At 40.7% G+C, this 27,668-nt stretch overlaps 1 protein-coding gene across 1 annotated transcript in view; it reads right to left on the bottom strand.

Moving 5' to 3' along the window:
• The window catches only part of ESPL1 (extra spindle pole bodies like 1, separase), a 2,570,648-nt gene that overhangs the window by 2,127,705 nt on the left and 415,275 nt on the right, over window positions 1-27,668 (bottom strand). Inside the window, exon 7 of the mRNA XM_044083892.1 lies at window positions 5,853-6,043. Within this exon, the coding sequence (XP_043939827.1) occupies window positions 5,853-6,043 (191 nt within the window). The remainder of the gene's footprint in view (window positions 1-5,852; window positions 6,044-27,668) is intronic.

The following is a 27,668-nucleotide window of genomic DNA, read 5'->3' as shown; positions in this document are numbered from 1 at the left end:
AAGCTTTTAATGATATAGAAACATATCTAAGTAAATCACAACTAATCTTCAACCCCAAAAAGACACAGTTAATGCTATTTACCAGTAGCAAACAATCACCGACCACCTAGCCTTTCACTATTCTCTCAAACACAGTCATCCAACCAGTAGAGCATACAAAACTCCTTGGATTGACAACTGACAACAAACTCATATTTGACCAACACAGCCAGCACAATTAAAGTTCACATCAAACTTGGCTCACTGCACAGAAGCAAGCCATTCCTCATGGACAATACCAGACTAACCATATCCAGAATTGCTTTCCCTCTCTACACTCCTATATGGTTTCCCCTTTACAAACTTAAAAAATCAGACAACCAAATTGGAAACTTGCTAAAACAAAATAGCCCGTTTCACAGCCAACCTTCCCAAAAAAACCACCATTGTATTGCTCTACAAAAATTAAATTGGCTCGAGCTACCCAACCATCATCTCTACCAACTTAAAATCACACACAATATCTTCCATCCAGACAGTTGCCCATCCCTTAAGGAACTTGTTGTTCCCTACTCATGCCTACGAAGTCTAAGATCTGCAGACAGAAACTTTCTCACAGTAAACAAAGCTAACAACGCTCACGGTTAAGCCCTATTCTCAAATCAAATAGCCAAATTATGGAACTCTTTACCCCACACCCTCCAAAACACACCTGAATCTACCAGTTTTAAACTATTTGAACATCTATCCAAGAACTGGCATTGTTCCTGTGCCAAACCTGACAAGATATCTAACTCTCTCAACACACTGTCCACTCCTTATCTCATTTTCTCCCTCTCCTCAGTGTTTATTACTATTCAATAATATATATATGTGTGTGTGTGTGTATATATATATATATATATATATATATATACATATATATATATATATATATATATATAAATATATATATATATATATATATATATATATAGATATATATATATATATATATATATATGTATATATATATATATATATATATATATATATATATATATATATATATATATATATATATATATATATATATATATATATATATATATATATATATATATATATATATATATATATATATATATATAAATATATATATATATATATATAAATATATATATATATATATATATAAAGGAAACCTCATTTGGTCTTATCTATTGTTTAATATATACACACTAACTTTTTTCTCACAGTGATCTTCACTGAAATGATAGTGTTTTTCTTTTTGAACCTGTGTCTACTAGAAAACTGTACTGAATACTACTTTGTATAGACCAACTAGAAGATATGTATTCTGCATCTTACTGTATGTATGCTATTGTACTATCTAATTATTATATATTGTTTGCATTTCTATGGAGCTTTTCTCCCCGGGCCTCTGCTGAAAATGGGCTTCTGGCACAGTCTGACATTCCCAGTATACAAATGTAAATAAATAAATAAATTTAAATAGATAAAATAATCTTATTTCCAATTTTAACTGCCATTTTAACGGTTTAACTGAATATATTGTACTGCAGAGCTTTTCTCCCCAGACCACCACTGAAAATGGGTTCTTTGGGCCCAATGAACTTTCCCCCAGTAAAAATAAATTAGTTTTGAAAGACCCCCCCGATCTAGTTTCCACTTGTGAGGGTCTGCGTTTATCCTGGTCAACTTGGCTGCCCAACAATTTTGTTCTTTACAGAATGTAGGATGCCTGTAAAGTGAGATTGTGCTGGAGAACTTAATGCCATTCTAACACAGCTAGACTGTAAAGGGGCAAGATTCAATTTCCTCTTACTTGTTTATTTACCACATCCCTGTGGTATTTATAACTACCTGAATAGATCTTGTGGATAAATAATAATTCAGAGAGTTGAGAGCCTTGATAAGAGCTAGCATCTAGTCGACATTTATATGCTTTTGTCGGTCTTGTTCCAGAGACCTTGCACTTTTATCCCCATTGATACTGCTCCCCAAGCAAAGACCAGGGCAACTATGCTTTGGAGCAGGATGGAAGAGGGGTTTTATGATGGAATCTGCATTGTTGCATTTCATTTGTTTGGGTTTGATGTATTGCCATTCATCTGTGTAGCATTTAGTCTAGCCACATGAAGTCAAATATAACCAAAACTTCATATACAGATGGGATGTGGCATGGTGAAATCCAGCAGCAAGCTGCATTTACATCCAAGATTACAACAGCAGTCTTGCATGCCCCCCCACCAAGTGTGTAAATATTTTCAATGTTTTAGTAGAAGCTCCCAAAGAGCTACCAGCACTAGCGTTTTACATATAAATATAAATGCGCTTTGCATTTTGACAGTGACAGCTTATCACATTGTTTTCTACTAATTTTTCATAAGAGCTGAGTAGACAACTTCTTTACTTTGAGGAATACAGCACATGCCCAGAGTAGTTTCTCCAGAATAAGGTTTTACTTACTAGATTTATTCCTGAGCCTACACTAACTACAAGTTTAGACTTCTGCAGCAAAATGCACTGCATACAAGAAAAAGTATGCATCTTTTTACCTGAAATCACCAGCTCAATCCATTGTCTATAAATATCATTAATGTATTTGAAATTGTTCATAATTATTATTGAATGCCTGTTCATGAATACGCTGGAGCTTTTCTCTCCCTACACTGTCAAGCAATGTGATTCCTTTTTGTCCTTCAAACAAAGCTTAGACAGCCAGATGGGTGCCTTTAAATCTGCACATGGACTTACAGTCAATACTATCCTTGCACAAGATGGTAGAGTCTAAGGGTGGGTATTGGTAAAGTGCATTTTGCCTCCTGTCAAACCTGCCCTGTATATCCTTATGAGAACACCAAGCTAATGTGGGCTTTTTCCTAAGGCCATGCACCTTGGAATATATGATGGGTATAATACAATAGTCATTATGAAAAAAGTATTGAGATTTCATTCAAGCTCAGTGATGTGCATGGAGGAATCAGAGCAGCACAGAAATAAGACAAAAGGGGGGAGGGGGCAAATCAAATCATGTTTTTAATTTTTCTATATAAAACAGTACAAAGATCATATTGTTTGAAGGAAAACAGTGTGGGGGAAAATCAAGTTGACGTCATAGCTGTCCCTTGGCTCATACAGTGCGTTTCACTGAATAATTTATGTGATGGAGGACTGCTAGAGTAATTTCTATCTAACTGCTTACTGCCAACTGTAGCAGTCCCATAAGAGTCTCAAAGTATTCTTGTACCCCAATGCTAGCACAAGTAATTGGGAAATGTCTGAACTGCCCACATATTTGGCAAAAGGCCTATGTCATCAGTCCAGATTCTCAGCTACAGTAAAGCCATGCAAATACAACTGAGATAACTACAATCTGTATCTTCTTCCGCTTGTATGACCAAATTCTATGAGCAACTATCCTATCCATCAATATTTTGGACAGTAGGGAAATGAAACTCAAAAGCAAGTCAGTTTTAGATACTAGTATCATCATTAACTTATACATACACATCAAATGCTTAAGATAGGATACTGATGTTATGAAAGCCCCTTAACCAGAGCCATTTCGTAAGATTGACAAACCAGCAGCCAGAAGCATTTAAGATTTTTTTAATGGGGGTTGAACAGACTTCTTTCAAACTTTGCTAAATAATAAACAAAACACTTTGGCAATATGGTAGTCAGGAAAATTCTCACCAAATAAAAAATGCATCAAAACACAATTATAGACATCATAACCACAGGTAAAGAAAATTTCTCAGTTAAATAAACCAGGAAGTGCACTCCACCTCCCTAGGCCACCAATCACATGCAAGTTAAATTACACATAAAATGAAACAGTACTTTAACTGTTGTCGTCTCTTTCGGCTTTTCCCGGTTAGGGGTCGCCACAGCGGAACTCTGGTCCGCTAATGATTGGCAGTAGATTCTTAGATGCCAAGTTGCCAGCTCTGACGCACAACCTTAAACGAAGCTACGCCCATTCACACATGCCTCCACACATAAGACGCTCTAGCTGAGAATCGAACAGGACAACATCTTCCTGTGAGGCTACAACGCTACCGCAGCACCACCACCGCAGTACTTTAACTGATGAACATATTAAAAGATATTAACCATTTATGTAAAAACATAAATGTTGTACATAAAGATAAAAGAAGACAATACATATAACCAAATAAAAAAACCTTAATTGAAAACATTGACCTGCAAAAGCAAGCGGCCACTAAGGTTGTTTTAAAACAAAGTGCTTGTGGACTCTACTAAACCATAGTGTGCCTTTTCCTGAGCTCACTGGAAAGAGAAATAAATTAATTTACGCCTGAAGGATTGGCAGCATCTAACTTAAGCTGCCATACCATTTCCTGGTGTAATAAAATGTTTCCAGTCACCACTAAAGGACTTAATAGACACCTGTTCTAAAATAAAAAAACTTGAACCTGTCAAAGTTCGTACATGCCAGAGAGTGGTGCCAAGGCACTCTTACTATCCAATCTCTGAATGCTATATTGATATTGGCACACTCTATGGTTTAATACTTTAACCATCTTGCCCACATAAAAGGCATGATACAGAAAGCAACCACAAACTACTTTAGGCACCTGGCCAGTTACACTGAAGTGTGGCCGGTGTAACCAGTGTAAATACATTGAAGAAAATTACACTGGTTGGTTGTACAAGGTCAACAGGTGGGCAAGTGGTGGAAATACAATTGTTTGACAAAGGGTGGTGTACCTTGTTTTCTGTATAACCTGTCATGCAGGAAAACTGTTTTATTACACCGCAAAATTATATGGCAGCTTAGGTTAGATGCTGTCAATCCTCCAGGCATAAATTAATTTATTTCTATTTCCAATGAGTTCAGAAAGAGGCACACTATTTTTTAGTAGAGTACACAAGCACTTTGTTTTAAAACAACCTTAGTGGCCGCTTGCTTTTGCAGGTCAATGTTTTCAACTAAGGTCTTTAATTTGGTTATATGCATTGTCTTCTATTATTTTTATGTACATTTATGTTTTTACATAAATGGTTAATATTTAAGAGCTAAAGTACTGTTTCAATTTATGTGCAATTTAACTTGCATGTGACTGGTGGGTTAGGGAGGTGGAGTGCACTTCCTGGTCTATTTAATCGAGAAATTTTCTTTACCTGTGGTTCTGATGTCTGTTTATTGATGAAAGCACTAAACCACAGTTTTACTCTTTTTATTAAAGTGTGTTTTGATACATTATTTGTGATGAGCATTTTCCTGACTATCGTATTGCCAAAGTGTTTTGATTATTATGTTGTTTACTTTTTTTGTCTTTAACTTTACTAAACCAGATCGACAAATCCTGCAGCTCAAAAATAAAATAACCAATAGATTGCCTTATATTTAACATCTTACTGTCACCCAGCAGTTTGGCTACCAGCTTCTACTCATTTAGTAAAGCAGGCGTGCTTTGCTTCCTGGTGGTCATGTAAAACTAATGCAGTTTGCCCCTTTCCTCCACAGTAGAACTAAAATCGATGAGCGAAGCTCGACTGACTTGATAGTCAGGGTGACGAAGTGGTGCAGCGGTTAGCATTGTCATCTCATAGCAAGAGGTTCTCTGGTTAGTTTCTTGGCTGAGGTGCCTTCTGTGCAGTCTCTGCACGTCCTCCCTGTGCACACGTGGGTTTCCGCCCACATTCCAAAAACATGCATCTTAAGCATTTCTCCCCGGGACTCCACTAAAAATGGGCTCTTTCCCAGAAAACAAATGTTAGATAGTGTTAAGCAAAGTCTTCACATACACGCCAACAAGGACATTTTAGATATGTTTCACAAAGTACAGATGCACAAAGGCAACTAAACCAACAATTTCAATTCAGGCTATTTTCCTTACACAAGTCGTAGCTCCTCTTGCCCATTTTTTGCTGCATCTGCTTTCAGACGGACCCAATGAGAAACTGGTGGTGTAAATAACCCAATGTTTTCATGCAAAGTTGTGAGCCAAGTTCCAATGTAGTTAAGCCCAAGGTTGTATTCGCCAGCCTTTTTGCAACTTTCCACTAATAATTTGAAACATTTCTGCAACTAAAATAAAATAAAAAAAAAAGAATATTTACCAACCTGACTGACACAGGTGAAACAGTATGGAGTAGCATTACAGGTATCAATGCAGAAAATGTGCAATCTTGCAATTTCAAATGTAAAATCAACTTACTGGACCATGTCATTTTCAAAGCTGCCTTAAAAAAACTGGTCTGTTAAGAGTGAGCGAGCATACTTGTTAAGTACACCACTGAAACATACTGCCAAAGGCAGAAAAAATAGAAAGCCCACAGGAATCTTAAGAAGTCTGACAAAACTGGAGAAAAAACAAAACATGGCTATGAGCAGTATACCTAATTCAAAAGCAGAACTTTCACACAATGAAAAAGACCTCTGTTACAAGTTTCCACAATGAATTAGCAATATATACTTTTTTTTAGCCTTACTCAATCAAGTACATGTCTAAATATCAAATGTTTAGTCTTATCTGTTGGAGTGGCAAGATGCAACGTCAATATTTTGGCATTCTGCATCTGACTAAAAGATCTGAAATGTTAAAACAGGTGGAGGAAGATTAACTATTAATGGCAAACTTTCTAGGACAAAAGTAACTGGCCCACAGCAAACCGGAACCACCATGGAAATTTGACCAGCATGGTAACATCCAGCCAGATTACTGCCTATACTGGATGATAATGCATCCTTATGAAAAAAACAAGGGATGTTAGGGTCTGCAAACACAAAAATCCCATACTGCCTTTTGAAGGATAGCCAGTATTTCCTCCTCAGTTAATAAACTAATCAATAAATCATTCATTCATTATTAGATAGGGAAAACTTTTCAGCGGTCACATGATTTTTGATGCAGTGTGCAGAAGCTAAAGGGATGACCAGAAAGGAAGTGAGCTGCAGGAAAAGAAACACTGCATATTGAAACTAACAAGTAATCTGCAATGGCAGTTTCACCTCTGTCACCTATAGGACTAAGACAAGCAGGTACTTTATTAGCATAGGAGAGTTTTCTTGAACGAGTGAAGGCCCTTCCCCCATTACCCTTTACTCACAGCAAGAGAAAAACAGGCAAAAATACAACTTAACTACAGGAGGATATCGTGCAGTAAACTTGAAAGCAAAGAGTAGCTGGGTAGGGTATGGTGAATGAAATGAAATTCATCTCCATAATGTATAGGACAGTATCACAAGCCAAACCCCATGGGTGGCTAAAGACAGAATCCAGTATAATCAAGGACTAGCTCTACGGTGAACCTTCACTGCAACAAACAAACAAATCCAAATAAAATATATTGCAGTCGAAGGAAACACTTTGACACGAAAAGTAATGTGATCATTTTATCTGATCTGGACATTACTGACAGTGACTTACAGCTTTTACGAAAGAGATCATAGTTTATTCCTGTGGCCACTGATAGAATTGTTGAGATCACAGATCTGAACCCATTTACTAGAAAATTAACTCAAACTTGCTTTTAAAGATTATATATCAGATACATAGCAAATATGTAAAAAAAAGTGCTTTTAATACAAGTAAACCCTCTCTTGTTAAATGCTGTCTCTATTTGTGAAAGTGAACTTTATGCTCAGACAGAATCTAGGAAATGGTATAATTTAACACCCAATGAACACAAAGCATTTATGAGACATCAAAGTAATAATGAAATTGTAATTAAGCAAGCAGACAAGGGTGGGGCTGCAGTAATCATGAATAAGTAAGATTATGAAGCAACAATGAAAAATAATTTTTAAATGACACCTCTACTTTTACTGAAATCAGTGCAGCTGATGTTAAAAAAATGCATCAGTGCTTTAAATCTTACTATTTAGGGAGTTGTAGATCAATGGTGACATTTCGTTAGATATGTTAATTACTTTAATGTCCCATTACACCAATAATTTATGGTCTTCCAAAACTACACACATGTTTACAGAAACCACCCATAAGGCCAAAATTCTCTGGGGGTAGGTGGATTATACATTCTATTTCACTGCATCTTCAACATGTGATAAGTAGATTTCTCTCCAAATTAAAACGTTACATTAGGAATACAAATTATTTTTTGCATCATCTCTTTGAATGGTACAAGATGAATCGTGAGCTGAAATAGGTTTTTAACGATGGATACAAGATCATTTACTGTAATCCCCAACAATCATGGTATTGATAGTACAAGGGATTTTCTCTGTACACATGATAATATGACAGGAATTCAGATTGAAACAATTTGTGAATTGTTGGAATTGGTCCTGAATAATATTTTTATGTTTCAGGGTGACCTCTTTCATCAAAGGGCAGGTGTGGCTACAGGCAATCACGTAGCCTACAACTATGGAAATATTGTAGTAGAGTATTGGGAGGAATTGTCTATCTATACCGGTCTACCACACTTTATAGATGATATAATATTCTACAAGTGTTTTGTGGATGACATTTTTTTAAATCTGGAAAGGGTCAACAGAAGAACTTAAATTTTGTCACCTATCAATGCTAGTATTAACTTTCTGGAATTTGTTGCAGATTCTTTTGAGTGTGCAATGAACTACTTAGATGTCAGGATAGAAAGAGGATAATATCACTACTTCTATGCATAAAAAAGATGTGCATGCCAACAAATACACTCATAGGGCAAGTATGCATGCTAACCATATACTCAATAGTGTAATGAAAAAAGCCAGTTATTACATGCTAGTAGACGATACTAATAATGGGAAATGTGAACAAATGAATGAGATAAATGCCGATTTTGAAGACAGAGGGTACTATGCTGACTGCTTGGAAGAACTGAAAATGGAAATTCTGGATAAAAGGAATGATATGGCTAAAGCATAAGTCTCTGAAAGGGACTCTAGTTTAAATAAAAGTGGACCTAATGAAAGGTCTGACTATTTGCGATACCTGACATATAATAGAAAAACAAAGGAAGTTAAAGCTATTATTTCTAGGAACTGGGGTTTACTATCCTCGGTACCAGAAATTAGAAATATTATAGGTGATAAATCTAATTTTTCCTATACGAATTGTAGTAGTTTGAAGAAATGTTTATGCTACAAGGATTTTAAAATGGATGAAAATAGACCAATTAAAAAAAAAAAAGAAACCCTTCCAAGCCACAACTGTACATGTTGTTCTGATATACTAATGTAATGAATTTGCACAATCATTAACTAAAAAGAAATGTACATTTACAGCACCTGCCACTTGTAATACCAATATAGTCTATCTTGCTACTTGCTTAAAATGTGTAGCTTTTCATGTAGGAATATCAACACGCAGGTTTAAGGATAGGACCATCTAACACAAGTCAGATATTCGAAAGACGGTATCTACAAATGCCCTTGTCAAACGTACTGAAACGTAGCCCTGAACATGTTTAAATTTTGGCCTATAAGCGTTATTTATCCAAATATTTGGGGGGCGGGGGTAATATTCTAGAGACAAGAGAATATGAGTGGATCACAATACCCCAGGCAGATATAAAACCTGGAATTAACACAAGTGAGAGTTTTAAGCCAGTACTGAAAATGAAGTAAATTATGCCGCGGTGGTACGGCTGTAGTGTTGTTACCTCACAGCAAGAGGTTCTCCCGTTCGATTCTCTGCTTGGGAGTGCCTTCTGTGTTGAGTCTGCATGTCCTCCCCGCAGTTGGGTAGCGTTCGAAAGACATGTGTGTGTAAATGGGTGGGCCTTCGTTGAAGGTTGGGCGTCGAGTTAGCACCTCAGCATTTCGTAAAAATCTACTGCCAATCATTAGCGGACCAGAGTTCCGCTGTGGCGACCCCTTACCAGGAAAAAGCCGAAAGACAAAACTGAAAATGAAGTAGATGATTTTAAGGAAATAACTTGAATAAGGTTTTGCATTCCATTTGTAGAAAAATGCTTAGATTTCATTTATAGAAAAACATTTATACTATATCTACTCTATATATATTTTTCGGATATATATGAATACTTTTTTTTTAAACATTTTTATATATGTATTCTTAATTTTATGCGACTGTGGACATCTTGCTATGTGCATAAAATAATGTATACCTTTAAGATTAGCCTATTAGTCTTGTGAGCTGTGTCATGTGCTTTTACTGATTGCATAAGAAAAAGATATGTTTTTAGTTTTACACACTGAAGGACGAAGGTCCGAAAGCTTTGTGAGTTAACAGTTTTCCGAGTGTTATTTTTTGCATCAAGTGTTTCCTTCAACTGTAATATACTTTTTATAACGACAGAATCTCCCAGATGATTGCAGCTCCAAAGGCCATCCTGGAGGCAGCATTTAACTTAAGAATCCTTGAAACAGTGTTTGGGGAAAGCTACGTAGCAGCTGTACAAGTGTCATTCCAATGATGAATTTGTGGAAAAGGCCTACAAAGCAGTCACGGCTCAAAAAGTATTTGCAATGGTAGCTTAAAATAGTTTGCCATGCTTTTGCTATCAGAATGCGTCAGTGAGAAAAATCAGGAAGAAAATGCAACTTGGATAGCTTGTGGCATAGCTTTTTAGAAGAAAATGAAAAACAGTTAGGCATCTTTTCTTATTCAGGTAGTTCTGTCCAGGTAACACCTAAGCTTCCCAAACATCCATACAATCCAGCATATATTCATTCCTATTACAGTAATTTATCGTAAATTGAAGGTTTATAGATTGGTTTATATTACACTAGAGTAAGGAAAGGAATGGTAGTCACCTTATGCAAGGTAGAACGTACAAGGCTTGCAACTCTCAAATCCTCATTGCTAAAATAATGGCAAACAAGAATAGTTTTTCACATAAAATTGAGTCAGTAAGAGAGGATTGGTATGTTTTGAATCCTGATGAAAAAGTACAGTTTTGTACCTACCATAAATGTAGATGTCCGATAGACATGCAACTGCAGTCATAACATGTGGGTTGTCCTGCCTCAGGCAGCCCTCGGTCGGCCGGATTCCAAAGTCTGGGTCCGACGTCGGCTGATGTCGCATTTCTCTCCGACGTCAGAGCGGCTGGAGTACATAAGCATCAGTCAACGCCATTTTCTTCAGTGTTTCTTGCCCCAGATGCCAGGTGCCCTCCAAGGAAGGCTGTAATCAATTTGGAAGACAAAAACAGGATTCCAAACAAATAAATGAGCAATAAAACAAATACACCATAACAGATATCCCCAGCTAAGAGTAACAGGGATAGGAGTGGACCCTAGGCATAGAGGGGTATGGAGGGAGGGAAAATCCGACTGCAGTTGCATGTCTATCGAACATCTACATTTATGGTAGGTACAAAACTGTACTATGTCCTTCAAGAATGCAACTGCAGTCATAACATGTGGGTAGAATACCATAGCTTAGCTGGGGGAGGAGGTATGCTCTAGGAAAGAGATGGTGTGGCAATCAAACCCTGCAGGACTGCCGAAGCAAAGCCTGCTCTGGATCTGGAGTATAGAGGGAGATTGTAGTGTTTGGAGAATGTATGCACGGAGCTCCATGTAGCAGCTTCTAGAATGTCCTTGGTAGGCACCCCTCTTAAGAATGCTGTAGTGGTGGCTGTAGCTCTGGTGGAATGTGGTCTGACATCAGCTGGAACAGTCTTTCCATGAAGGGAATAACAGAATCTGATTCAATGTCCAATCCATTTAGAAATAGTCTGTTTTGAAATTGCTTTTCCTTGGACTGCCGGAGCGTAAGCTACAAAAAGTTGTTCAGACTTCCTACTGGCCTTTGTTCTGTCCAGGTAGTAACGAAGTTGTCTGTGAATGTCCAAGGTATGCAATAGTCTTTCCCCCTTATTCTCAGGATTGGGGAAGAAAGCAGGCAGATGGATGGCTTGATTTAAAGAAACCCTAGAAACCACCTTTGGCATAAAAGTAGGGTTGGTCCTTAATGAAACCCTGTCTCTATGAAAAATGATAAAGGGTGGTATTGCCATTAGGGCCTGAAGTTCCGAAACCCTTCTTGCTGAGGTAATTGCCAACAGGAAAGCTGTCTTCCATGAGAGAAATTGCAAGTCAACTGAAGCTGCTGGCTCAAATTGAGGTAGAGTCAGTTTTTCTAAGACAAAATTGAGGTCCCAGGCTGGCACTGGGGCCTTTCTTGGCGGCTTAATGTTCTTGATTCCCCTGAGGAATTGCCTTAGTAAGGGGTGAGAAAAAACAGGATCAGTGTTGTATCTAGCTGAAATAGCAGATGCATGTATCTTTATGGAAGAATATGAGAGGCCGTTCTTTAACATATCTGCCAAATATTCCAAGAGGAGTGGGCTGTTCAACAATGATGCATCATGTCCCTTGCTAGTATTCCAATTGCTGAATCTTTTCCACTTTGCTAAGTAAACCTTTCTGGTGGATGGTCTTCGAGCCTCTGTTAGTATCCGCTGAACTTCCTTGGAGAGAGATAAGCTGAAGTTATTTATGGGATCTCCCAGGCTGTTAGCTGCAGTGTCAGAAGATTTGGATGCAGTGTTTCGAAGTTGTGTTGAGTCAAAAGTAGAGGCCACTGGGGGAGGGGCCCACCTCCTGGTGTGGCATATGCTCCGTAGTAGTGGGTACCAGTGTTGTCTTGGCCAGTCCGGAGCTATTATGATTCCCTTGGGCTTCTCTGCTTTGATCTTTAGTAATACTGAGGTCATCAGTGGCAGAGGTGGGAATGCATAGATTGCTAGGGAGTTCCAGTTGAATGAGAGGGCATCTATTTTCCAAGCTTTTGGATGGCATGTCCTTGTGCAAAATTTTGGTAGAAGATGGTTGAGGTGAGAGGCAAATAGGTCCACTTCTGGCTTGCCCCGTGTCGAAGTGAGTTGTCTGAAGGCCTTCGGATGTAACCTCCACTCGTGTGGATCTGTGAAATTCCTGCTTAGGCTGTCCGCCAACACATTGTCTTTTCCTGGAACAAACTGGGATTGTAACTGGATGTTTAGGTTCAGTGATTTCTCCCAAATCTGCATTGTCAGTCTGCAAAGGGGGTAAGAGTGGGTGCCCCCCTGCTTTTTTATGTACCACATCACAGTGGTGTTGTCTGTCCGTATCATTAAATGGCCTTGCTGGAGTTGGTGTTGAAAAGCCTCGATGGAATGCATTACTGCCAGCATTTCCTTTTGGTTTATATGCAGATGTGTTTCCTTTGGAGACCATTGTCCTTGTATACACCTGCCTTCCATGTGCGCCCCCCACCCAAGGTCTGAGGCAACCGTAGTCATGGTCTGTGTTATCTGTGGTTTTGTGAATGACATACCTGTGTTTGCCTGGCTCACGAGGCCCACCATAGGAATTCCTTTTGTAGGCATGGAATGAGTGGTATGATTGTCTCCAAGTTGTTGCTGTGTTGAGACCAAATGCTTTTTAGGTACCATTGAAGCTTTCTCATGTGTAGTCTTGCTAATGGAACCAGGAGAATGCAGGATGCCATGTAACCCAGAGCCTGTAGGAATCTCCTTGCAGTCATCTGGGTGAGTTTTGCTAAACCTTTGAAGTAACGAGTTAACTTCTCTTGCTTGTCTTCTGTCAGGTAAGCCATCTGAGAGGCTGTGTCTAGTTTGGCTCCTAAGAAGATTATTTGCTGGGATGGCTGCAGTCTTGACTTTTGGAAGTTGACTGTGTATCCCAGAGCTTGAAGTAATCGTATGACATAATCCAGGTTTTTTGTCAACATCAATTTGTCATCCGCTTGTATGAGGCAGTCGTCCAGGTACGGATAAATTTGTATACCCTGGAGCCTGCAATGAGCAATTACTGAAGCCAGGCATTTTGTAAATACTCTGGGTGCAGTAGATAAGCCAAATGGCAATGCTGAGAATTGATAATGCTCTGGCCCTGTAAGAAATCTGAGGTATCTTCTGCAGCTGTGTCTGATAGGGACATGCAGGTATGCCTCCTTGAGGTCCAGAGTAATCAGCCACGACCCTTGCCCAGCATGGGAAGGAGTTGCTGTAGAGTCAGCATTTTGAACTTTGGTACTATGAGAAAGGTGTTTAATGCGGACAAGTCCAGTATTGGTCTCCATTGAGATTCTTTTCTTGGAACAAGGAACAGTCTTGAGTAAAACCCCTGGTCTTGTTCTTGTTGTGGAACTCTTTCTATTGCTTTCATTCGAGTCAGCAGAGTGATTTGCTTGATAGCCTCTGCCCTCTGATTTTGCGGTAGGTTTGGCATGCCTTGTTTTCTTGGTAAGGTATGAAAATGAAACCTGTACCCTCTGTCTATAATGTCCAAAATCCATTTGTCCTTTGTCAGTCTGTGCCAGTTTTCTGCAAACAGAGATAATTTCCCGCCCAAGGGAGCTTCTAGTTGTTCCCTGGTAGGCGGTAGTAGAGGAAAGTCATTGAGATTGTGGTTGTGGGGCATGTGAAACCCCTGCGTCACTTCTTTGGTTTCCTGGCTGCCATTGTCGTCCCCTGTAAGGGCCTCTGTACTGGCCTCTTCCTCGGCCACGTCTGTTCTTACCCCTTTGAAACTTTTCTGGATTAGGAAAGGACCAGTTTTTTGAAGGCCAATTCCTACTGAATCTGGGGGGTTGAACCTGGAGGAAATCTTTCACAGTCTGAACTGATTTTGCTTTTTCTTTGATGGTCTTTAACACATCCTTAGCATTTGCACCAAAAAGCTTGTTCTTTTCCAAAGGTGAATCCAGAAGTTTTGCTTTTACATGATCTGGTAGAGGTTGATCTTTTAACCATGCATGTCTACGAATGACTGCCCCTGTCATAGCTGCCCTACATGAAGCTTCCAGTGCATCATATCCACACTGCAGGAAGTGATTGCTTACTTGCTGAGTGTTATGTACAGCTTCCTGCAAAGTTTTCCTGTCTAAAGGATCAGGAGTGGCTAATGTTTTTTGTAAATCTTCTAACAGATAATCCTGATATTTTAACATATGAAAAAGGCAATTTAAGGCTCTCATAGATAAGGTAGTGGATGTGTAAACCTTTTTGCCCCATCTCTCTAATGACCTAGCTTCCCTGTTGGAGGGCAAAGGATTTTTTGAGGTGGAGGCTGAAACTCCTTTAGGCCCCTGTGAAATAGTTTCCAAATCAGAAGTATGGGCCCTGAATAAATGGGAATGAGTTTCTGGGACCCTGTAATACCGGTCTGGCTTGGCTGGAGCAGGAGGAAGAGAATCAGGGGTAGCACTAGAGTCAGAATACAAATCATCCAGAACATCAAGTACAGGAGTAATAGCTAAGGGCCTGTGCTGAGGCTTCTTAAGGAAAGTCCTAAGGCATTTCCTAGAATCAGAATATTCCTGACCTTGCCACTTGAAATGTTCCCTCATAGTATGCAGAACTTCCCCAAAAGAAATATCCTCAGGAGGGGAGGCCGAGGGGATGGAATCTTCTGCATCCGAGTCCTCATAGGTCTGGAAGAGCTCTTCCTGGCTATCTGAGTGGACAGAGCCCTCAGAATCTTCATCTGAAGGAGTAGGATCAGAGGGTTCAACCCGGGGCCTTTTATCAGGAGGAGGCTGGGATCCTCTCTCAGGATGGGCCTGTGAACCTCTAATCATGGAAATCAAATCAGCAGCCATGGACATAATTTGTGTCTCTGGAGTCGGCTGAGGTAAGGATTTAGAAGTAATATGCTTTGTTTTGCTGGCTGCCTTAGCCCTAGTGTAGGCCTTAATAGACATGGCCATAGGGGGCCTGGCAGCTCCGCGTGCAGGAGTGACCTCGTCTACAGCAATGGTCTCGGGCATTTCCTCGGTTTCGGTATCCGGAGGAAAATCTGTAACTGGCGGAGTAATGTCTGGAATCGGAGTCGTCGGTAATGCGGTGTCTTCGGTTCGGAGCGGTGGAGAGACAGTCTCAGAGGGAACCGGAGCACTCGCGCTAGGTTTTGGCGTGGAGTCGGTGGTAGACGCGGGCCGAGGATGTCGGTCCCGGTCTTTTCGCTTTTTGGGAGTTTGCGATGTCGGAAGATCCGACGGCATGGTGTAAGCAAAATTATCGCCGAAATAATCTTCAGCGAACTCCGCCCGGCGCCTGAGAGTGCGCTTGTTGAAGCGAGCACAAGCTACACAGGCCGAGACGTCGTGGTCTGGGCCCAGGCAAGGGAGGCAGTAAGAGTGGAAATCCTTATGAGGTATTTGTTTACCACAAGAAAGACAATTGTTAACTTTTTCAGTAATTTCTGACATCGGCTGAGGCAAGAAAAGGTCCCCAACGGGGTACTTGGCTTTTTTGATGACTTCGGTATCGTAGAATACAGGAGCTGACCGACCGGCACTTGCAAACTGCTTCTGCTTCGGGCACCGCGCGGCAAGAAAGACTGGAGAAAATGGCGTCGGCTGATGCTTATGTACTCCAGCCGCTCTGACATCGGAGAGAAATGCGACATCAGCCGGACCCAGACTTTGGAATCCGGCTGACCGAGGGCTGCCTGAGGCAGGACAACCCACATGTTATGACTGCAGTTGCATTCTTGAAGGACATCTGGATATAGCTGCTAAATGAATTTTGATTTGAAAAAAAAATTCAGTCCCACATTTTAAATATGGGAAATACACCAACACTCTAGGGACAGGAGTTTACATATCTTGCTGTTCCCCAAGCAAAAAAACAAGCCCATTTAGAGCACAATTTTCTTAGTAATATTGGCTCCTGGTAGAATTTGAACTACCCTAAACAGGTAGGAAGGGTCCCTGAATATCACTGGCACTACAGAAGCCAGTTAAGGTGTATGTTGGATAGCAATATGTTGGTGGCATTCAGATGCACAAGCCTGTACAAGAAGTGAGGCCACATTAGGTCAACACAGACCTGTTGGTGGGGGTAGGCTAAGATTATCTTTTCTTTGTTCATTCTTATCTTCTCTAGAAACTATATGATAAAGGGAAAAATATTTGCTTCATTTGTATTTGGTAGAGGATGTAATGAGGCAACCCCAAGCAATGAAACATGGTTTGCACTGTTGCTGGATTGAGTGTCCATTCATATGGCATGAGGAAACTAAGCCCAAAAATGTCCCGATTGGGAAAATACCTAGAATAGGTAGGAAAGCAAGCAAGCAGTGGTAGGCCAGTTCCAAATTCTCATAGTCTTGCCTCCCAACAAAGGGGATAGGACTGCATTCACCCCTGACTTTAATATGTACCAGACCTCTGCCATTTTGTCAGAGCTGACAGCATTTGAATTGGAAGGTCATGAGTCCAACAAAACCTGCAAAGTGAGAATGTACTTTAGAGACTACTGCATTGCAGAGACCTCTTGGGCCAAAGCCAGTGCCTTGGACTGTCTGAGGCACATAAAGCCCTCTACCCCAGAGCAGTATTACCTGGGGTAGGAAGCAGAGACTGAAAGGGTCTGCTCAGGGTTGGGATGGACTCAAGAGTCCACCACAGCATGAGTATTGAAGGATCCAGAGGTTGATTCTACTGCAGCTTAAGAGCTCACTTAAGGATCATTATGTGCAATCTCACTTGGGAAAACATGGAAATTATGAAAGTCATCAAGATCAATGCTCAAAGGCAAAGAGAATCAGAGGCAAAGATTTTTTTTATACATAAACAGTTACATAACCTTCATAAACTTACTATACAGTGTGGGTGCATGTATGCTATACTCAATTACATTGGTTGCCGTCATACAAAATTCCATACATGTAATACTACACATACATTTATGCATACATTTATTCAGCCATCCAGTGTTCACAATTCACATTACATTTTACAAGCATTGTGCGATAGAAATCTTAATCCAGTGATGCATATATCAATTTTCACCACCAAATTTATAATTTATGGTTCAAGGGATAACGTGTCTTAAATGTAAAATGGGAATAAAATGACCACTCTGTCTTTTATTAATGACCTCATACATCAAGTTATCGATAAAATAGCCAGGATACCCCCTAGTATAAAAAATTTCTTAAGGTGTAGGCATTCATCCCAAAATTCTTAAAGTGTGATCATTTGGGTGGCTCTCACACACTGCTCTTTTACCACTGCCTTTTTCTGTGTAGTGGGGTGAGCACTTGTATAGTGAAAGAAGGCATTACAGTAGGTTGACTTTCTAAAAATAGATGTAAACCTGTAATTCGTCAAATTGTTATTTAGCCATATATTTAAATATGCTATGCGGACATCCTTAGATTCATGGGTAAATTGCAAAAAATCAGTTGTAGAATTAATAAATTTTATTAACAATGGTATCGTATCTTTATCGTCTCATACAACAAAGATGCACTCCAGGTATCCGACAAATAGTTTGCTTGAGGTCATGAAACAAAAATCTTTCCCACGTAACCACTGTAATGTTAACAAAAAGGGCCTCCACAGGCAGACCCCATTGCTACAAAGTTATTATTTAATACAATTTCCATCAGCCTGTCATATACAAGTTGATTCTTTCTTGTGGAAGCCCTTATTCCTTCAAAGGTTCAGTTAAGTCAGCAGGTTTATCAGTTCGGAATTTCTTAATAAAGGCACTATGGGGGTTGAAAAGGTTTTTGCCAATATCTGAAAGCACATGGGGGATAAATGCAGACTACCCTTGGCAAAGCAGTGTGGTCCATCAACCATGTCTTCCCAGGCTGTCAAATATTGTGCACCCCTGGACTGACACCAGAAGCTAAGCCAATTGTTAAAATCAATCATTTTCAATTGGTAACGTGGCATCATCCCTGGAGAAGGTAGTATGCTGCTCAGTGCTAGGCTCATACATGCCTAAGACACAGTCAGCGAGCTTTATCATGTCTTGCCTCATATACTCAAGGGAGTTGCATCTCAGGTCATTCACACCCACGTGGACTATGGCAGTCATACTGGTATTTGTGGCTCAATGACCTGAATATGCCTGTGTGACTTGGATCTTAGCCCCAGAAAGGCAGCTAACCGTGATTCTCTCTTTACTCAGTCTAGTGAGGGAGAAATCGGTGCGCCTTATTCCCTTTTTTAAATTTCTTAACGTGCTTTGGATTTCTGCTACCATGACAGAAATTGACTCCATTCTCAAGTCAAAGTATTATTTAAGTTCATAAAATTAGTATTGTTTTGGTCTGGTCTTTGATGCAAGCCAAAAGTGCTCTTCTCAGCACCTGGAATGTGCTTAGTAATGACGCCTGCAATTTATATGGAATTACATGCATCAGTAACTTATCTTATTACGACTAAATTTTTTTTTTTTTTTTTTTTTAAATACCGGTTGTTCTTACCACTACTGCAATTTCAGTGATCAATGCTACTTTTGTCTTCTTTTCATGGACTATATCTGGTTTTCCTCACGTCTATTTTTCGAACTGTTGGTAATGGGTGATCCCATATAATATAAACTTAATCATTTTCTATAATGCTTTGTGGCTTATGCTTCCAGCATTTTTCAACTACTTCAGTATTATAATGTTTGCACAATCCCCAGTGCAACAGTCTTGCCACATTATTATGCATTTCAGTATACAGTCCTTTTGCCATTAGTATATCACAACCAGCAACAAGATGTGCAACTGTTTCCTATTCTGTTTTTACAAAACCTACATTTGTCTATTTCTCCCACATGTTCAATAGAATTTTGTAAACCAACATGAACACAAGTCCACGATCTTGGGCCGCCAATATTAACCGTTCGGTTTTTGGTTTAAATTCACTTCTCTATTACTGCGTTCGATCCTGATCAACATGAGGTTGTTCATAGGTTCATAGGTTCATACTAGGCTATCTGCCCGAGGGCATTTACAAGCCTAGCCCATAGTTTTGTGGCTTACGCCACCCCTTTAGTGTGGGGAACTATACCCATTATTTTGCTGTGCCTCTGTCGAGCAGTGACACCGAGGTAATCCCTGGGGTATATCTGCGATCTCCCATCCATTGGTCAAGATTTCTCTTGAACAAGGCCAGCGAGGTGCTCTGCCTCACATATACCGGGATTTTGTTCCACAGCATAGGGAGTCTCTGGGTGATGAATCTATCCCTCCAGCACGTCCTATTAATAGCAGTGTCGAGGTTTAAGTCTCCCGCCCTTGTGGCTCTGATGGATCTAGATTTTTTGAGGTGAAGCATATTCATCAAATCTGGGTTTGACATGGCCTTGTATGTCAGGCACAGGTCACCTCTGAGCAGCGATGGCGACTGAATAGAGCTGGAGTTCTTTCAGTCGGGCAGCATAGGACAGATTTTTGAGACCCTTTATCCTTTTGGTGAGGAACTTTTGTGGCCTCTCCAGCTGCTGCAAGTGTCGGGTCAGATACATTCCGAATGGGGCATTGTACTCAATCATTGGTCTGATGAGTGATGAGTATAGGAGACTATGACCTCCCTTGATCTAGATGTGAATCCCTTCATGATAAGGTGGGCAATGTAGAAGGTCTTCCTAACTACTTTAGCTACATGGGTGTCGAATGACAGGCTACTGTCAACCTGGGTCCCCAGGTCCCTGATAACTTCTTCTGTGCTCAGTGGATTGCCACCTATATGGTAGCTAGGGTAACCTTGTTTTTCGAAGGGTATGACTATGCATTTTTGGCATTTAACTTTAGGCCATGGCTCTGGCACCAGTTATCCGTTTCTGTGAGACCCTTCTGAAGGATATCTGTGTCAGATGTGTTTTCGACTATGGCTCCCAGTTTGCAGTCATCTGCAAACTTTGTCAGCCATAACCCTCCTGTGTTTGCTTGTACTTGGAAAAGTAGATGCCAAACAAGAGTGGGCCCAGGACTGAGCCCTGTGGGACACCACTTGTGACAGGCTTTGAGTCTGACATGGCGCCAGCAACTCTGACCCTGTGGGTTCTGTCACTCAGCCAGTTTGCAACCCATCTTGTGATGTATGGGTTAACATTTAAGCTGATGAGTTTTTCAATGATACCTGAGTGGGGTATTGTATCGAAGGCCTTCGCCAGATCGAGGTAGGCTGTATGGACTGCCTTTCCCTCATCAATGGCTTTGGTGACTGTTTCGAAAAAGTCAACCAAGTTTAAAAGGCATGATCTGCCTTTGACAAAGCCAAACTAGGTTTGATCCAAAGTCTGCAAATTCCCTATGTCTTCACATCATTTTGAACTAGTTCTGAGCATATCTGGGAGTTTCCTCCCAGGTTTCTAACATAGCTAAAGAAGGCCTTATGATTGTCTTTTGAGTCTTTAGCTATTTTTCTCTCAAAATTTGTTTTGGATGATTTTATGAGAGCTCTTAGTTTTTTACTTATAGTGATTAAAGGTGTCTTACCTTTTAAGGATTTTGCTCTATCTTGTAGTAGCTTCCTCCTTTTGTTGTAGAGTTTATTTATGGCTGGGGTCCACCAGACTGGACGCTTGCCTTTGGTACAAAGAGTCTTTGTTTTGCTTGGGATTGCCTTATCCATGCAGTCCTGCAGGTGCTGGTAGAAGGCATTTGTAAGTGATTCAGCGGCTTGAGTACTGTTTTCCATGCTCGGGGGGCCTTAAAGGAAACCTCAATATTCTTTAGAAGTGTGAAGTCGGCTTCGAGAAGTTCTTTACTGTGGTCTTTTTATTTCAGGTGGGGGTGGGATGAGGACCTCCAGCAAGATTAGTTTGTGATCTGATCTCACCAGTGAGGGGTATACTTCGGTGTTGAACATTGTGCTCCCATGTTCGTGATGATGAGATCAAGTATGTTATCTCCTCTTGTGGGGATGGTGACTAGTTGTTCCATGGCATTTGAGTTTATGAATTCCAGGAACTTTTGGGCTAGGGTGTTTGGGCTTGAGTAGTGTTCCCAGTCTATATTAGGGTAATTGAAGTCACCTAGTATGATGGTGTTTGGTGATACATTTATCCCCTCTAGTGTTTTCAGGAAGGCCATGTGAGGTTCCCGAGTTTGTGAGGGTGGCCTGTAACATGCTACAATTTGCAGAGCAGTCTTGCCAATGGTTAATTGCACCTGGATGGTATCCGATGCATCGTGCGTTGCCACCAGTCTTGAGGTGTGAGTGTCCTTGATGAATATGGATACCCCCCCTCCTTTCTTGGTATTGTCCGGATTTTGGGGCCGGAATGCATGATACGAGGTAAAACCTGATAGTGCTGGGGTGCTCTCAGGAGCCTTGAACCAGGTTTCTGTCACAGCACAGACATCGATGTTCTCCATACTGAGAAGGGCCTCGAGTGCGTGCATTTTGAGATTTAGACTTCTGGCATTGAGCAGCATTACCCTTAGTTTTTTTCCTTGTTTGTGTTCTAGGGTGGTAGGTTTAGAATTTGAGCCTTGCCTAAAAAAGGCACTATGGGGTGGCAAGAGCCTTTGCCAATATCTGGAATCCCAGGGGTGACAGGTGCAAGCCGTCCCTTGCGAAGCAGCGTGGCTTGTCCAGCATGTCATCCCAGGCAGACAGACACTGGATCCCCTTTGAATGACACCAGTGTTTAAGCCAATTGTTAAAGCTGATCATCTTATCTCTGTATTGTGGCATCATTCTTGGTGAAGGTAGGATACTGCTCAAGGTCAGGGTCATACCCGCCTGGGCTATATAATCAGAGAGCTCCTCAATGTCTCTTTTCATGTAGTCCAAGGAGGTACGTCTCAGGTCGTTTACACCAGCGTGGACAATGACTGAGTCATATTTGTACCTGCTGTTGAGAGACCTGAGTGCTTGCGTTATGTGGCGGATTCTAGCGCCCGACAGGCAGCTTACTGTGACCTTCTCCTTACTCAGTCTGGTGGCGGGCGTCAGTGTGTCTGACTATGGAGTCACCAATGACTAGTGTGTCTGGCATTGTGTTTGGCCTTAAGGGCTGTGACTGTTTGACACTCTGACTGTGAGGTCTATGTGTTGCAGGTGTTGTGTTCTGAGGTGGTGGTTGTTTGGGTGTCTGCTTTGGTGGCCTCTGCTGTTTTGGTAGATTTTTGATCAGAGCCTCCGAGTATGTCTTTGTGTGTTTATGTGTATGATTTGAGGTTGTGATGGTACTATGCGAGACTGGGTCTATAGTGTGTGTGGTAACCTTCTCCTCCTGACTGGTCTTGCCAGTCCTATGTTGAGAGAGCTCAGCCTCCAGTTTGGCCGTATAGTTGCATCTCTGCATGTATTTGTGTTTTGTGGGAGGAGGAGAGGGTTGTCTGTGTACATGAGGCAATTGTAACATTGCCTCAATATTCCCAGGTTCACCAGCTGAGCAGGAGAGGACACTAGCAACTGATCCTCGACATGCTAGAAGGAATAGACAAAAACTTTAAAAAGATTCGGGGATGTGGGTGACCGAGAAATGGGGTTGCCTTTTGGGGTACTATCTATGACAAGAGTGCCGTATCAAGGTAATAAGTACTGTAGGAGCAAGTGCTAGGTTTAACAGATAGAGAATAGTCTACTTGGAGTCAAGTAGAGATGATCTTTTTAGTTATAGGATACGCTGATTAGATCAGTAGTATAGTTAGAGGAAGGTAAATTTAAGGGAAAATTTGAAGAGTGGACTTTAGGTAGCCCGAATAGTTTAAACCTGCTTAACCGGCGCTGCCCTAGTGTGCAACAGTGGCAACTCTGCGCTAAAACGTGCTTTATAGCAGGGGGCTGGAAAAGACAGGAAATGACCCAAAATGGCCAATAGACTACAAGTTACTGCCTTAAACCACTCCTCTACGGACAAACAGGCAGCTCAGTACTCCCCACTCTCACTGGTGAGTAAAGAAACTTCCCCCCTGACCAAACAAGGAAAATGGAGAAACACAGGAACCAAGACAAAGCCCAGGGATCAGCAAAATCTGGTCTCTGGAACACTAGTTAGGAAAGTATGGAAAACAAGGATATTTTTTTTTTTTTTTAAGTTTTTTTACAGAAAAGCAGAAAACACAATAAATGCTATGATTTTCGAATAAATGCTATCAAAAGCTAGTACACTTGAGTGTATTAGCCTGTAGTTTAACTTTTAGGCAAAACTTAAACTAGCAAGTGCAGTAAACAGATTTAGCTTATAAACACAGTAAAAACAGTGCAAACTTTGATAAAACAAGCAGAAACAGTGGTCGAAAGGCACAAAAAGTCAAAAAAGAGGTTATTTACACTTAGAACTATATTTATGCACTTTCCATATTTTTTACTTTCTCATCTGATCCTTTACCTTGTATTCTTTCTTTTTTTTTTTTTTTTTTTTCCCACATTCAGTTACTGACAGAGTTTTATTTACTTCTGGTTTGATATACATTCCCCCTTGACACCGATATGCTACGGCTAAACTAAGCAGGGAAGTCATCTTAGACTTATTTTCCTCATGTTGTACAACTTTCACTAAGTTTGGGTCTTGTGAGGTCAGCAAATATGTATGCAGTCTTACAATCGCAGATCTACACATGTAATCAATTTCGAAAAGGCCCATACCTCCTCCAGAATGGGGCATATATAGTCCTGGTATGCACAGATTTTTATAAATCATTTGATGAGCATGAAGCATCCTTCCCATTTTCCTGTCTAACCTACCAAACACCTTTAGGGGCCAAGTCAGTCACTCCAAACTGTATGTTAGGACACTAAGCATAAATTGGTTTATAACTTGGACTTTGTTCCTAGATGTCAACGCTGTTTTTAATATTAAGTCTTCTAAAATATTTCTTAAGTTCTATTTCACACTTGTTCATGTTTTACTGTTGATCCTTCATCAATTTACAAATATGAATACACTCCTTCATGCTCAGTTTCTTTTTCATCACATTGCTCTCCCAAACTGTTTTCTTGGTGCTGCTGCTTTCCTATTTTAAAGGCTGCTTTTGCATATTTATCAAGACCAAATGACATTCTTGTATCTGAAAAATGCTTTGAGCACTTGCAGTTGTGTCTTCAGATCATCCACAAAAAAATGAGATGTCTTTACACTTGGTTGTTTTCTGGGAGCCAGATTGTAGCCATGACCTAATCTATTAAGTAGACAGCTTAATGGGTTAAGGGCAAGACAAAAGAGCGGTGGTGACATTCACCCTGGAATATCTGCTTTGGATTTTTATCCCTGGAATAATAATTTTTCCTTTATCATGGGTTAACTGCAAAGTGGTTTGCCACTGTTTCATGGTTGCTATAATGCAATCGATCAGAGTAGGGTGTATCTTAAAATGTTGTGTCTTACCATAATGTTCCATCTGTGTCGATCTTCACAAATCCTTGACATTGAGGGTTCAGTTCCAAACCCTCTGAACAGACTCTGCCGTTATTCCAGTTCGCATGTACCAAAAACTCTCAAGCTCAGCTCTACCTAGAATGCTCCTTACCAAATCACCTCAGATCAAGTTTGCATAAAGAGTGACAGGCAAGTACCATACGAAAAGAGGAAACTTGAGTCCAGAAAGAACTCCATCACCGAAGAACCCAATAATCCACCATAATAAAAAAGTACAGTTGTGTATACTTAGCATAAATGTAGATGTTCAAGTGTATTCACTGTTGCAGTCACCACACTTGGGTTATCTGCCTGCAGGTAAGCACTCAGTCAGTCCAAATACCAGATTCTTAGGATTTCTGCGTTAGATGCTGTAGTTTCTTCCGTGACGTCAAGTAGTCAGTGGTATAAAACAGACAGCCGACACCATTACATCAGTTTTTCTTGCCCCAAATGTCAGAAGCCCCCAAATAGGAAGCTAGTATATGGTGGGGACCACCACCAGTAAAAGGTAAATACCAATGGCATTAGGAATGGCCACAGAGAGGAGATGTAGAAAGACAGAAAAGCCAGGGGGCTGGAGGGAGGGAAACCAGGACTGCAACAGTGAATACACTCTAACATCTACATTTATGTAAGTGCACACAACTGTACTATGTTCTTCATGTTTCACTGCTGCAGTCATCACACTTGGGTTGATTCCCAAAACTGAGGAAGAGCGGAGGCAGTCAAGAAGTGTTAGGGCTGGCTAGTAGGCTTTGCAAGACTGCTGTAGCAAATCCAGCTCTGGATTTAGAAAAGATTGGCAAGTGGTAATGCTTGGTGAAGGTGAGTACAGAACTCCAGGTTGCAGCTTCCAGAATGTTCCTGGTAGGGACTCCCCTGAAAAATGCTGAAGTGGAAGTAGCCCTAGTGGAATGTGGTCTGAGCCCATGTGGGGTAGGTTTTCTATGGTGCTTGTAGCAGAAATGGATGCAGTGTGCTAGACATTTGAAAATAGTTTGCTTTGAAATGGCCTTACCCTCTCTGCCCATGTAGCAAAGCTGACTAGCAGCCGGTTAGATTTTCTGAAAGGTTTAGTCCCGTCAAGGTAGAACCTGAACTGTCTGTGCACGTCCAAGGAGTGCAGGATTCTTTCCCCTTTATTCCGAGGGTTAGGGAGGAAGGTTGGCAAATGGATGGATTGGTTTAGAGCCACACTGGACACTACCTTAGGCATAAAGGATGCATTAGTCCTGAAGGAAACCCTATCAGCATGGAAAATAATAATAAGTTACGTCTTACCACAACGTTCCATGTTAGTTGTCTTCTTCTCGCCTTCTTTCTTGCTGGATGGGTTCGGAGCCGATCGGCTCCGACTCTGCCTATACTATAGCTCAAGAGCTATTTTTACCAGCTCGAGGCAGCCCTATATCCCACAATACCATGTGCTAACTCCCCAGATCTCGTTTGGAAGCTAAGACATAGTATAAACAACAATCTTATAATAAAAATATTATAACCCTCTTTATTAGAAGATTACCTGATAGTAACACTAAGGATACCAGGAAAAGACGCAACATATTGCATCTCCAAAAAGGAAGGACTCAATCTCGAGTCTGTCGAGGCTAGGGGGCAGAAGGGAGGGACGCAAGAAAGAAGGCGAGAAGAAGGCAACTAACATGGAACGTTATGGTAAGACACAACTTCTTAATGTTAAGTTGTCAATCTCTCCTTCATTCTTGCTGGATGGGACAGCGTCCCTAGCATCTTAGTCCTGGGTGGCTCAATGAAACAGACTCCTGAGTACAGTGGAACCAAAATCAGCTCTATGTCTGGAGGCTAAGTCAAGCTTGTAATGAGCAATAAAAGTATGTTTGGAAGCCCATGTAGCCGCTGCACAAATGGCATCTAGTGGTAACCTTGCTTGAAACGCCATTGAAGATGGTAGAGCCCTGGTTGAATGAGCCTTAGGCCTAGAGGGAAGTTGCCTGTGCCTCAACTCATAGACCAAGGTAATAACAGATGTGAGCCATCTGGAAAGGGTAACTTTCGAAACCGGAAGCCCTTTCTTACCTGCCGCATGAGAGAAAAAGCTGATCTGATTTTCTGAATTGTTATGTCCTGTCTAGGTAATACCGTAATTGGCGATGAACATCTAATGAATGTAATTTTTGTTCAGCTCTGTTGGTATAGTCTGGGAAAAAGACAGGCAAGTCAATAGAATAATTTAAATTTGCTTCAGATAGCACTTTTGGAAGGAAGGAAGGGTTTGTTCTGAGAGTTACCCTGTCTTTATGAAAAACCAAATAAGGACGACGGACAGACAAGGCTTGGAGTTCCGAGACCCTTCTGGCGGATGTTATAGCTACCAAAAACAGTGTTTTCCAAGAAAGTAATTTGAGGGAACAAGAAGCTGCAGGTTCAAAAGGGGGCAGAATTAGTGAGGTTAGAACTAAATTCAAGTCCCATTGTGGAGGTGGATCTTTTACTGGAGGTCTGAGCAAAAAAATGCCCTTGAGAAAAGCTTTACAGAGTTTGTGGGACATAATGTTTGCTTCTGAGAGTCCAACATGAAAATTAGCAATGGCCGCTAATTGTACTCTGAGTGGCCAATGATGATCCAGAATGAAAAAGCTCCGCCAGAAAGTCCAGAACCTCATTAATGGGTGCATGAAAAGGATCTA

This window comes from Protopterus annectens, chromosome 9.part0 (assembly GCF_019279795.1).
Source record: "Protopterus annectens isolate FY-2018-M chromosome 9.part0, PAN1.0, whole genome shotgun sequence".
NCBI classification, from domain to species: Eukaryota; Metazoa; Chordata; order Ceratodontiformes; family Protopteridae; genus Protopterus; species Protopterus annectens.
The sequence above is the reverse complement of the archived record's forward strand: the minus strand, read 5'-3'. Positions and strand labels throughout refer to the sequence as shown.